We start from the raw sequence: 14064 nt of genomic DNA, 5'->3' as shown, positions 1-14064 counted from the left end.
TTGTGATTCTTCCATTTTAAAAATCATACTTTCTACCAGTCCAAGAAACTTTGGGCAGCAAACCCCAGCCTGTTATTCTGACCACGTTCAGAGTCACAAAAGGTATTAATGAGACAGCATGTTTTGGAAGGAAACTGAAATGCTCTTCAAACACAGTTGCATTAAATCAACAGGATCAATACAGCAAGTTCCGTTAAAGGAGAGGAAAGGGGAAATATCCATTATATACTTCACACATGTGATGAGCCAGCATATTTCACACTCAACATAGAAAACAAATCATACTTTCTAAGCAGGAAACAACATGCTATTCTTTCTCCTGTAAGGGAATGCATCAAGAATACAGCAAACAAATTCGCTGCAATGAATTTTGTTTTATTGAAAGTGCACGGGTTACAGTAAAAAGAAATATGTTCATCATTACAGGCATAATCCCACCCCTATTTGCTCAAAGGACTGAATCCCTGCTTCATAAAACCCAACCATGAGGCCTCAGTGAAATAAGATGCTTCTTGGAACACACAAGGCTGGAATATATTTAGACACGAATGGCAAAGGCCTCTCCTTATACACTGCTTGAGGAACACTTTTATTGTGTGTGACTTACCTGTGGGGTATGAAAATGCTTGGTACTCAGGTACCTGAGGAGGTAGTAGAGGTGGCTCAGTTAACTTGCCCGATCTTAGCATATTTAGTTCAGCCTGCAACTCGCGAATCTTCTTTTTTAACCGTATACAGTTGGGACACAATGAGGTTGTTGGAATCTCGAGGGCATCATCTTGAGTGGATGCCAGAGACAGATCAGTGGGGCTGTTCACTTTGAATGACAAAGGTTCTTCACCTTCATCTTCCAGCAGGCCAATTTCTTTGGACATGGTGAAAGAGGAACCATGGGGGACCTTCCAATCACCTTCATTTCTGCTTCTACTGTGGTTTGAAGAGGTGTGTTGAATACCAGCTCCACAACTTTCTGAGACATCTTGTGCATGGAACCTGGAGGACTTTCTAGTGAAAGGAGTGGAATTTTTTGGAATCTTGTGCTCTTCCATTTTTCTTGACTCGAGAGAAGCCTCTAGGACATCTTTGAAGATGAGATCTATTTTCTTTTTCTTTGTTTGTGGTTGAGATACACCTTCTTCAAAGCTGCGCTTGTAGGGGTTCTTCCCTTGCTTTGACGTGGTGAGCTCGAGTGGATAGCTCATATCCTCTTGGTTTTCCATAGTTCTTTCTGACCTTTCCCTTAGTAATTTTTTATCTCCTGGAATGAAAAATCAGGAGTTGGGGTTATCAGTGGGAATTGTGCCACATTCTTCACACCCAAAGCTAAAGCAAAAAGTGGGAGGACAAACTTCTGCATTTTCACATGTTGCATTACCAATAAGGAAACTTATTGGAATAAAAGCTCAGGAACCTTAATACTGGAGAACATTTTTTTCTTTTGTCAAACGTTATTCTAAGTAGCCATACAGAAGTAGGCCTCAGACACTTCCAAGAGAACACCAACTATAATAGGCAGCTGGTTCAATATAACAGGTAGCCAACCTGTGCTGGAATGAGAATATAATGTTGACTCTGTTGGCTTGCTGAAAATGTAGTGATAGCTTTGACTTGGTAAAAGGTATCAGGTAAATAGTCAATGAAGTTTGAGATCCAGAGATTTCTATGTGAAACCAGTAAACTTGAAAGATCTTTCCATTCTATTCCAGAGTAACACGAGACATGAGAATGCAGGAGAATTACAATCTCATTTCCCATATTGCTTATTAGTCAAATGAGCCAGACCCAGCGCATAACAGCCAACATTGGGGCCTAGATGGCTAAGTGTATGGACCCATCCAAAATTCACCCAAAAGCAAAGACATTATGCATATTAGCAGTTACGTGGAACAAAGGGAATAGCCAGATATCCTTACCTGGAAATTCAGAAGATGATGGGTTTGGTTCAATTTCCATCTTTCTTCTGTCTTGTTAATAACTCCAAGCATCAAGACACATGGTTGCTTCCCAAACAAGGCGCTGCTTTATGCTGCTATGTGTATATATTTCATTGTAAAACATATTTGTACTTTCGAACAGCTACAAGGTAAGGGTGGAATTTCAAATGCTGGCACCATAGTACTGAACAATTGCAACAGTGTTATCTGCTTGCAACACAAGGGTAAAGCTGCTATGACGCCAGTGTAATTCCGGGTTTTGTGAGACTGCGCTGGCACAGCCCCGCAACCCCATTATAAGCGTTTGTCTGTTCGCACCGCAAGTCTTGAGATCCAGCTACAGGAACGTAGGAAGTATGCAAGACTTAAGTCAGTACCATAACCTAATTACATTTGAGGGTATGACACTGACCGGAGTACATGGCAGACTGTTAAATTGAACAGGGCGGGTTATTCAAGTTAGACTATTACAGTTGAATATTCTTGCAAGGCTTGGCAGAGAAGTTCACAAGTGGGTTTCTATTCCTGTGCTAAACGTGGGCAGTGGCGCATTGAAATCTGTGATTTTGTACCGGTATGCAATTTGGTATTAGATACAGAATTGACCCATCTGAGGATTGCAGCTCTCACTTTAACCAAATCGTACGTTTCTAGTCTTGGTGGGTGTAAAACAGGCTTAAAACAGGCAGTGCTTGATGAAATCTCAGAAGCTTGGTCAAGGGGGCAGGATAAGATTTCTCGTAATTGGCGTGCTGATGTGAACGGCTTCAGTGCCTGACATAGGGAGGAGCAAGGGACGATGGCTGTAGAAACCAAACCAATTAAGGAAAATGATGAGATGTAGGCAAATATACTCAATTTGCAAGAGTTACACATGGGCAATTAATGGTTTTAATTCAATTAACTAATTATACATCAGTTTGTATATGAATAAAACAATACTTCTGAAGAAACGAAAAAGCATCCTTTGTTTTTTAGATCAGCCTCACCTGGTGCCCCTCCAGATGTGTTGGACTACAAAGGGCTGCTGGCTGGGGGTGATGGAAGTTTTAGTCTCACACATCTGGAGGGCATCAGATGGGGAAGAAAGTTCTGCAGCTGCCATCATCTTAGAAGCAGCATTCCCTCATTTGTGACAGAGGAGTGAGAATGTCTTTTCAAAGGGGATGCCTGTCATCCAGAGTTTTTGTAAATGTTTATATTAAAAATAATTAACCTTTTCCTATTGAATACTCTAATACAGAAGGTGAAGAATAACTGCCTGCCTGCCTGTTTTTATAACAGGCTTTAGAGACCTGGACCTTCCAGTCTGCTTTTAAGGGCTGTGTGCATTTTTATTTGATACATCAGAATTTTCACTGCTGCTGTTATTGTAAATGTTTTATATTGCTGTTTTAGTTAATTCTACTTTAGTTAACTGTATTGTTTTAAATTTTTATTCTGTACACTGGCTTGAAGAAGCATCACCTCAGAAGGTGGAATAAATAATATTTTGACTATAGAAATATTTTAATATCTATTCATTTTATATGTTTTAAATATATAAATATATATTTAACTGTGTTTAACTGAGAAATCTAATACATTAATTAACTAAGGGAGCAATATCTAATGGACAGTGTCTGGGGGATATAGGATATTTCGTTTTCCTGGACCTGAGCTCAGAGACAGGGCTCCGAGCTCTGAGCCAGGAAACTGCACCCCCACACACACCCATAAGTGGCAGGGAAAGAGCCGTGCCACCTACTTCTCCCCTATAACAACATTTAAAAGTTGAGAGAACATGCCTAAAAATTTAACCCATATTGGGAATCAATTGAATATCAAATTATTGATCCAGAGGGAGAGACGGGTAACAAATTATTATTATTATTTTATTATTATTATTATTAAACTTGAAAACAATGTAAGGGAGGAATAGAGATGCTAAGAAGCAGCAGCAATAATATATATATTATGTAGTGAAAGCAGCTGTGTAAGTGAAGTCATGTAATTGTTCATGAGATAAGATTTAAGTGGTCCAAAGTGAGGGCGTGTAAACAGCTAACACTTGAAGAGCTGATGTATAATATAATCCGGAGTTGTCATTTTATTCTGCACATTGGCTTGCGTTTGTGCAGTAAAATGGAATTTTGTACAAGAATGTAAGATTCTCACTATGTTTAATGTTTACTCCCAATATGTATTTGTACTGTTTAGGCTATATGTAATAAATATTAAGAATGTCTGGCTAATTTTGGCACAACTTTGTACAACCCATCCTGCATATTGACCAATTTTTCACTGGTCCTATGTGTCTTGGTTTTCCCCTCATAGTGTAGGGCTCCTCTCTTGTTGTGTTTTTGTTTGTAGAGAGGTCTTCTATTGATGAGGGTTAGGACAGGATCCAGATCTCACTGGGTTCCCTAAGCTCAACTTAGTGTCTGCAGGGAACAGATACCAGGACTATCCAAATCAGAAGATCTACAGTACAGCCAAGCTCCCCACTCAAGAGGGATGAATCTGAATCCAAGAGCAGCAGGAAGCCTAAATGCCCCCATCACACCCCACCCCAAACTCTTCAATTGCCAGCAAAGAATATCCAGAAAACCCACCTTAGCAAGTAAGCTATCCAATGATGCCAGAACGGGAAGCTTTGAACCAGACTTTTCCCTTACAATTTCTTCAGCTGGCAGCAGGGGTGAAGTTTGAGCTGGTGGTCACAGCAGCAGTATTTAAAGGCTCAATTAATCTTTTATCCTTTGCTCAAAGAATGTCTAGAGCAGCACCATTACTGTCCATTATTGTAAACAAATATGATACCCAAGGTCTAAGACAGGAATTGAATAGAGAATTGGAGTGTTCTCTTTTGCCTAATCAATTGATTGTTGTCTTAGAGTCTGTACCTGAAGTTTCCACTGATCTTAGGCTACATCTTATTCAGTGAAAGTTTTTGTTTCAGGTTTATTGGATTCCACAGTGCCTCTTTAATAAGGATTTATCTAATTTGCATAATTGCTTCTTTTATTCATACGTTTTGGCAATGCCCAATAGTTGCCCCCTTTGGGGAGGGGGTCAGAATAAGGACAAACTGTTCAAAGCCCTGCAGAATTTGCTTCCGAATACCTGTTATGCCTGGGCTAATGCCCCATTGCCAAATCCCTTCATGCAATCATGCAAAGCTAGCCATTTCCATACTTCTACAACCTCAATCTGGAGAACTGGAAGGGGTGGAGAAAAGGGGAGGGAGCTCCATTATGATGGAGCAAACATTCTGTAGGTGGTACATCCCTTAAAAAGCGTTTGATATGCCTTAAGCCTCTAGCTCCCATTCTCCTCCTTTTGAAAATGTTTTGACATTTCAAAGTAACTGAGTTCTGGTATTTCTGTGGATGACATGAAATCTTGTACATAAGGGTTTATTTACGGTAAACCTTTGTAGCATGTTCCATGCGCGCACACACATATACACAACCACATATACACAAAACATATACACAGGCGTGAGGTGGAGAAAAATTCCATCTTCCTGGAGGCCATATTTCCAAAAAGAGTATCTTTTACCAAGTCAAAGCATCAAGACAGCAGCTGTACATGTTGATGCTGGTCTTAGTTACAAACCTCAAAGTTAGGTGAACAGCCTCTCATGGGCCATGCCCTTTTGTGCTTGTGTTATAAATGAAAGAGCTCTTGATACCCTTAAGGTCACAGTGTTGCTTAGCTGATCAGATGTGATTTGTACATATCTTGGATATTTTTAAACTGACCATGTAGCCAATACTGTGAACCGCCCAGAGAGCTCCGGCTATTGGGCGGTATAGAAATGTAATAAATAAATAAATAAATACTGGCCACTGGATCTTGTCCTATGAATATTTTCCTCTAGCCAAAGAACAGTGCTTTGAATTTATTGTGTAGATAACAGAAGACCTCAGAAGTTGTGTGTCTATAGGTTTAAAGCCAGGTTACTAGTTTCATACATTCTGAGTGAAGTCACTCCATCAAATTGTTGTAAACCTATCCAAAGATTTCCCTGAATTAGACATATTAGTAAAAATACATTTGAAAAGATTATTCCAATATAGTTTGGTGGAAATTATATTTCAATAGTAGACAGAGCGGCTTCCCCCAACCTAGCACCCTTCAAATGTGTTGGACTGCAACTCCCATTATTCCCAGAGAGTATGATTAGCTGGCTTGGAATGATGGAAATTGCAGTCCAACGTATCTGGAGGGTACCAAGTTGAAGAAGGCTGATGCAGAAAAACGATGTTCCAAAACACTGTGACCACCGCAGCATATTGCAATAATAATGCAGAGAACCAGCCCTGCTGAGGACAACCAAAGCCAATTTTAATCTGAATATGCTTTCATACTGTGTGTGTAATGGTGATAAATGTGCTTTACCATGCACACAGGTTGTGGATTGAACACAGAGATAGCCTGGAAAACTGGAGCACAGATCTAATAGTAGATAAGCATAGTGAAAATTAGGGCTGTGCACGGACCGCCCGATTCCTCTTTGTGGCCCGATCCAGAACTTCGTGATCGGGCCCAATCCTCTTCGGCCCGATCTGCCCGTCCCCTGCTCCACTCAGCGGAGCAAAATCCAGCTCTGCCACTGTCACATGGATGGCGCTGCCGCCAGGTAAGCCAACCCCCCCACCCCCTTACCTGTGTCCGTCATTGCGGGCTTCAATTTAGGCCCCAGTTTGAAGCGGGAAGAAGCCTCGGCCTTCATTTCCGGCTTCAACCAGGGCCTCAATTGAAGCCCACGATGGACACAGGTAAGCCTCCCTCCTCCCTGCCCCCGTACCTGGCTCCGCCATCACTGCATGGACAGCATCGCCAGATAGGCCAACCCCCTTACCTGCATCCGTCGCGGTCCCTCGCAGGCTTCAATTGAGGCCCTGGCTTCAAGCAGAAGAGAAGGCCGCGGCCTCTTCCGCTTGACGCCGGGGCCTCAATTGAAGCCCGCGACGGACTGCGATGGACACAGGTAAGCCTCCCTCCTCCCTTACCTGGCTCCATCGCTGTCGTCGCAGGGGTGCCGGCGCCAGATGAGTCCCCTTCCCCACCACTTACCTGTATCCGGAGCTCCGGATTGAGGCAATCCTCTTTGCCTCGATCCGCAGGGCCCCCCCCCCCCGACTCTATTTACCTCCACCTTTTCCGGAGGTGAATCAGGTCGCCTCGCTATTGCTTCTCCGACCCGAAGAGAAGCAGAGCACAGCCCTAGTGAAAGTATGGCATTTCCATCTGTGTGTATAGTTGTTTGGGCAAGATTACAGTGGTTATGATTCTGCCTGCATAAGAACATAAGAAGAGCCTGCTGGACAAGGGCAAATCTAATTCAACATTCTACTTCCCACAGTGGCCAGTCAAGATGCTTCTGGGAATCTTACAAGCAATGGGAAGGATCCAACGGTATGTGGACACTAGTGCTATTTACATTGCACAAGCAGAAACCAACTCTCAGACAATAACAATAGTGCTTGCTAAGTCCTGTTGTGCTAGCAAGCTCTAATGACACTCCATAAGGGTTGGTTTCTACTAGTGTAACATCGATAACACTAGCGGTCCGACACTGTTGGATCCTTCTCAATGCAAGTTTTGAATAGCCCTCCTCTACTAGTATCTAGAGGTATGCTGCCTGTTAGAATAGATAGCAGTTCCATTCTATCAGGGGACTGCAAAGAGATTGGAGGCTGAACTCCAGTACAGAGGTCATGAGGGAGGAGCCTCAGTAAGCTCAGCAGATCTTGTCTCATTCTCAATAAAGCTTTAATCACAAGCAAGTAGGCCTTGTCAGGGCTGGAAAATTTACCCAGAGGGTTAAACCCTGGAAGAAAGAAAAAACTGGACTTTGGCACAGAGTTACACACAGGTGCTACATATCGGTGCTGGACTGTAAATGCCAAGGTTAATTGAATAATTGAGTGATGGAACTGTGTCATCACACTCTGTGTAAAATGTATATAAAGCTGTGCAATTGTGTAAAATGAGGATGAGATGATGGACGTGGTTGTCGTTGCCGTGAAATATATTGCTGGAAGATTTTCGTACTGGAACGTGATTTATGCTGAAAACCTCAGTAAAACTCTTTGCTGAAGAAATTTTGTGTCAGTGAGTATTTTCTTTCCTGGAAGGCTCTCTCTGCAGAGCGGGAGGTTGCGAGCAGGACTTCTGCTGCTAGAATCTCTGTTGCAGTACCCAACAGGCCTCTGTCTTCTGTGAGCTAAGAAAGCACCACTAAAACACTGCCCATGAACAGGGCATGACAAATAGCCACAATAGGCCTAACTGCCCTGGATTTTTGTAACTCCCTTTTAAAGCCATCTGAGCCAGTGTTAGTGACCATCACCGCATTTTCCGGCTGCAAATTCTCTATGCTCTATGCTGTTTTGGCAAGACTGTGGTATTGAAAGATGGCTAAGAAATGGATTAAATAAAACAAACAGAAGTACTTATGTGGGGGGGAAAGTACATTCTTTTTTCTGTCCTGAATTTACTACCAAACAGTTTCATGAGACAACTCCAAATTCTACTGCCGTGAAGAAGGGAGAAAAGTCCACCCTATCCACTTTGCCCACACCTCTAGCATGGTCCCCTTTAAAGTGCCAATCCATACATCAGGGATGCATTATCTTTGGCACAGGGGCAAAACCCAGCCCTCCCGGTGTCCAATCTGGCCAGCAAGCGTTCTCCACATAGCCAAACCCCTTTCCATGCCCCCCTCCTTTCAACCAACCACTGAAGGTTTCTCAGTTTGGGGGCATTCCCCACCCCCACCCAAATAGGCTGGTATTTCTTTGTATTTTGGGCCCCTATCCACATTCTCCACACCATGCATGATTTTGTACACCTTAACAGGAAAGGCTGTTGTACACCTCAACAGCCATGTTGATTCTTTTCTAGCAAGTCATCTTCTTTTATATGCTTAATCTATATTTAATCATGCTTTTCACCAACTTCCCTGAAACCAACATTAGGCTAACTGCAACTTCTTTGGACCCTATTTTAAAAACCCACATTATGTTGGCTACTCTGCATTCCTCTAGTATATAGGCAGATTTTAGTGACAAGCTCTATATTTTCTGTCAGGAGACTTGCAATTTCATATCTCTTTTAAGAACTCTCAGGTGTCCACCATCTGGAAGTGGTGATGTTATAATTTGTTAATTAGCCTTTTCTTTCTTGTCATTACTTATCAAAATACCCTAATCCTAATGCTATGTTTTGGCAATGCCCAATAGTCGCCTCCTTTTGGGAAGAGGTCACAATACAGATAAAATTCATATTGGAACAGTCTTTAATACTGAATGATGTGCATGTCCTCCTGAATTATTTACCGGTTTCTTGGAAGTTAATGAATGGTCAGTGCAAATGAGATTCTCCGAGCCCGTATGACAGCCAAAAGACAGATATTATTACACCGGAAGGATAAATATTCACCTCCTGCAATGCAATGGACTGAGGACTGAATGCGCCACTCACGAGTGGATAAAAATATGGATATTTGGTCTGCTTTACTTGAAATTTATGCATAATCTCCCCACCACCACCATTTTATTTTCAGAATGCTGTACTTGATGGAATATTGATATTTCTATGCATGTAATTTTCTGTCCCCACCCCATTTTTCTTTTCATGATTTGTTTTCTATTTTGTTTTGTTAAAATTCACAATAAAAGGCGGGGGGAAGATTAATAAAAAATTACGTATCAAAATTTGATACCAGGTTCTTAAATCAAAATGCCTAGAAGAGAAGCGCTCAACAATCAGGGCTGTGTATACACTACACATTGTTCTTTAATTTTCACAAACTTTGAATTTAGCAACCAATAAAAATTTCTGTGCTTACGTACAGTGAGAGTATGGAATTGTGTAATCTACGGCACTGCCCTTATCAAAATGAATGACAATGGTTTCTAGGATACTGATGCCTGAATGACTGACTATGCACAAGGTGATTGCCCAGGATTTCTTGCTGTGGTTTGCGAAGAGCTGATGAAACAAACACTGATGGCAATTTGTGTGTATGCATGTTTTAAAGGAATCCTAGCTCCAGACATTCAACACACCCAATTCCAGCATCCCCCACATCCCTACTCTGCTGCATGGCACATGCAAAAAACTATGGCTTTTGCCCAATCCAATCGATAGAAGGAGGACAGCATGACACCCTGTAACAGCCCGCCAGGACTCACTGGGCCAAGTCATAGTCCTTCCGTTGCTGAAGACTCCCAGGCAGAGAGGCAGCAAACAGATAAGCCTGTGCATAAAGTTAAAAGGGAGCACAGTTTGGGACGGCATAGAGCTAATAAGGGCATCCCAGCTCAGCTGTGCGAAAATGAAGCCTCAGCAACAACACCTGGGTCTCATCAAGGTGCTGCTATAAAGCTTGGAGGGAAGGAGCAGGCAAGAGAAAAAGAAGGGTAAACAGGGTGGGGAGTGTGGTGTGCAAGGCAGGCCCTTTCTGTCAAGGTGAATGCTGGAGGAGTGCCATACCTGCAGCCACCCCCCACCCCAGCCACCCCCCACCCTGCCAAGTCTTCCTTTGCGGGGAGACTTGGAAATTCCTGGCTGACAACCCCAGGAAGGTATCAGGCATATTCAAGCCTGGGGTTAACATCTTTCTCTAAAGCACTGGAAGAACCCAACCCACTGCCTGGACAACCTCCTGTGAAGGAAAATGGGGAACAGTTGCCAACTGAAAGGCCAATACTTAAAAAGGGGAGACTTGGACATTTTTGTAATATAAAGCCAGATGGGGAGGGGAAATCCCTTGTCCTGATTTGGAAGTCTTCATGTTTGTTTTGCCTCAGTGCTGTAACTGGAGGCCAATTCTTACAAATAAAAGCTGCCTGAACTTATTGGTGGACTCTTGTGATTATGGAGGCTATGGACAAAGGTGGGTTCTGTGAACCTTCGGTGAACCGCCCAGAGAGCTTTGGCTATCAGGCAGTATAAAAATGTAATAAATAAATAAATAAAAATAAAACAAAGGACTTGCACACACACACCCTTAGCACCCCAGATCTGCAGATATGCTCCGTAAGATATAAGGACCTACCTTATCTTGAATGATACCATAAGCCTGTCTTTCATGACTAACAACAGCTCTTCAAGATTTCAGGCAAATGTATTTTCCAACCCTCCAACCTGAGATCCGTTAATTGGAGATGTCAAGAGTTGGAATCCAGGATCTTAAAGATACAAAGTGTGTGCTTTGTATCTGTTATGATCTTGCGCAAGTTAGCTATTACACAGAAGCAGATGATTCCTTTGAACTGGACTGTGTAATTGTTTTGATCATTGTTTTCACCTTTGCTTTGCTGTCTTAATTCCTGCATCACAGAAACTGTCTACCAATTCAGGGAAAGTTCTTTTGAGGAAATGGAGAAGGAAGCTGGACTCAAGCCACAAAAGACCCAGGCAGAGGGGACTTGTTCTACCAAGGGAGGAAGAAACCAGCTATTCCCCAGGTGGCACATGTGTGCTAGCTTCTGAGGCCAGGATGTCCCTGTCCTGTTACCCTAGAGCTAGTGCACACTCAGGAATTTGGGGGAGTTTTCTGTTACCTTAGTCTTCTCTAGATGTACAGATTTTGTTAAATCTGTTCTGTCTGTGTTTCACAGATTGTCAGCCCATCTTTCGTTCTGTTGTCTGCTCACTGACGTAATCTCATTGGGTTGTTTTTTTTTAGGGATTTATGAGAATTTCGTTCCTATTTGCAAATGTGCATTCATAGTGATGCGCATGTGCACAAGGTCTGCCAAATGTTAGATACCGGTCCCCAAGTCTGCACAATTCACATGACTTGGAAACAGCTGCTCCTTTGTGGAAGCCGCAGCTAGGATTCATAGAAACCCAAACTCATTTCTCCTACATCCCTACCCTCCCCTCCACTATTTTTGGCAAGCTTGAGATCTCAATCACTGACAAAAGCCCTTGATTTGCCTGTAGGGATCCCCATCCCGCCCAAAATTAAACCCTGCAATGGAATTCTCTTATGAGCATTTCTGTTATAAAACCTTGGTCAAATGTACCTGATGAGTATTAGTAACTGCTGCTGCTCTTTGTCACAGATAAACATAATGGTAAACATTAAGGGATCCTTATAGATATTTTTGCAAGGGGTGAGTGCATCACCAAATGTACCACCAGCCTTTAGAAAGCCCAGTCAAGAAAAGAACACTTCTTTCAAGCTAATGGAATCAAATGGTCTATACACAACACACACCCAAAAAGTGCAATGAGATTAATTTGCTTCAATTGGGCTTTCTGCTTTTTTCAGTCTATTGTTTTGTGATGTTGTTTTTGTCTTTGCTGGTTATTATATAGGTGGGTCTCCTTCCGGACCCACATCTGTCACTTAAGCATGCTGTTGTTGGTGTGTTGTTGTTGCTGTTGTTTTTTAATTCAGAGAGGGTAAAGAAGGGAAAACACCCACCTCTTGTGAGGTTTCTGTTGATGGTCTCCTGAGACATGCTGTGCAATCGCTTCATGTAATCCTCGCTGTACCAGACCCTCAGCCTCTCTCCTGGCCGGATGTCCCGACAGGTCCGGAAGTAAATCCTCTCACTGTGCTGGAACGCCATCAGGTTCTGTTCTCTCTCCTCTCGGGATATGGCCACATACCTGAGGACAAGGATGAGGCAGGATTTGATTCGCAAGCAGGCGTAACAGAAATTAAAGAGACCGTAGCCAGAGTCACAGCAGGGGTGACCTTCAAAGGGAGCCACAGAAACAGGCGCATTGGATGGCATGAATAATGACATGCAAACTGACAGAGCTATAAGAGAATAACCTGCACACCTAAGGAATATTAAACAACTACTTGAGGCTGATACATGCCTGTTGTGTATGCATAGGAAGAAACCTAATTACCATCAACACTGTCAGAGAGCTTCACCTCTGAAAAGCTTCTGTGTGTGTGTAAAATGTTCACAATGGCCTGAAGCACAATTCACTGGCCCCTTGGCCTCTGTTGTTGCTCTTGCCACCTCATGCTTCTTCTAATTGGCCATTATGTGGAACAGTTGTCGTAAGGAAGCCATTTCAAGTACTCCCCGCGCAGCCATTGCGAGGTGAAAAGCATCTGAAAACACTGTAAGCAAAGTTCTTTAGGATGACAGAATCAGCAAGGGCTGAGCTTGTTGCGGTCCTCAGAGTCCCAACACAAAGCTCAGTCTACCTTGTTCCCATTCCTGAATGCAAAATTTTGTTGCTCTGTTTGAAAGGGACAATGTGCACCTTGTGACGGTCTCCCTTGGCCCTAGGACTCTTCTTAATCCACCTGCTGCCATGGGAGAGACATCCACCCTCCACTGGGTATCCTCCTGGATCACTTCACTACTTTTGTGACTCCACAGGACCTAGCTCAGGTGCACAAGTTAGGGCTACAGATGCTAAGTCTGTTTCTGTGGCACACCTGCTTCAGCTTAGGCCCCACAGCAGCCTAGATCAACACCTTTACTCAAACCTTCTCCGTTCCGCTGCCACCATAGATTTTACCCGTACCTTTTCCCAGGTACTTCACTGTCTACACAAGGATTAATTAAATGATATTTATTTAACAGGAAGATTGTTCAGGTTCAAAGCATATTGGTTTCCTTCAGTTAACAAGCCTATGGTTACAAGCACATAGCGTAATGGTTTCTTTGGTTCATTCACTTCAACATTTCACAATATAACTTTCAGTAGTCTTCTTGTCTACTCTACCCACTCTAACTACACTATCCACTTCCCACACTCTGATCTCCCAAAACACGCAGACCCTTCTTAACTCTAACTCAAAACTTTCTCTCTCCACCCTTTACCTCAGAAGCAGTTCTCTTTTATTCAGCTCAGGGCTTTGCTAGACCTGCCGGGATAAGCCGGCAGGGAGGTGGGGCGATGGCGCGCTGATGTTAGCGCGCGCTGCCTGGGCTTCCAGACGCGGGACGCGCAGGGACGTCGGGATCCCTGCAGCATCCGCCATTTTTTTTTAAAGTTTAAAGGGGTCACGTGCGGCCCAAAGACTGCAGAGAAGGTAAGGGTTTTTTTTTTAGTTAACCCCCCCCCCCCATCCGCTCCTGATCTCTTCCTAATCTTTCTCTCCCTCACTCCTCCACTCTCACACACAACCAATCCAGGCACTCCCCAC

At 43.1% G+C, this 14064-nt stretch overlaps 1 protein-coding gene across 2 annotated transcripts in view; it reads right to left on the bottom strand.

The window, feature by feature from the left end:
• Nucleotides 1–14064, bottom strand: part of PRDM11 (PR/SET domain 11) — a 62073-nt gene that overhangs the window by 9950 nt on the left and 38059 nt on the right. The window contains exons 6-7 of one of the 2 annotated variants that reach the window (XM_063117452.1): nt 12370–12557; nt 608–1258 (exon numbers count right to left, since the gene is read on the bottom strand). In XM_063117452.1, coding sequence (XP_062973522.1) covers nt 608–1258; nt 12370–12557 — 839 coding nt within the window. The remainder of the gene's footprint in view (nt 1–607; nt 1259–12369; nt 12558–14064) is intronic. The other variant, XM_063117453.1, reaches the window with a different exon arrangement.

Source organism: Elgaria multicarinata, chromosome 2 (assembly GCF_023053635.1).
Source record: "Elgaria multicarinata webbii isolate HBS135686 ecotype San Diego chromosome 2, rElgMul1.1.pri, whole genome shotgun sequence".
Lineage (NCBI taxonomy): Eukaryota > Metazoa > Chordata > Lepidosauria > Squamata > Anguidae > Elgaria > Elgaria multicarinata.
This window is presented reverse-complemented; position numbering and strand designations above follow the sequence as displayed.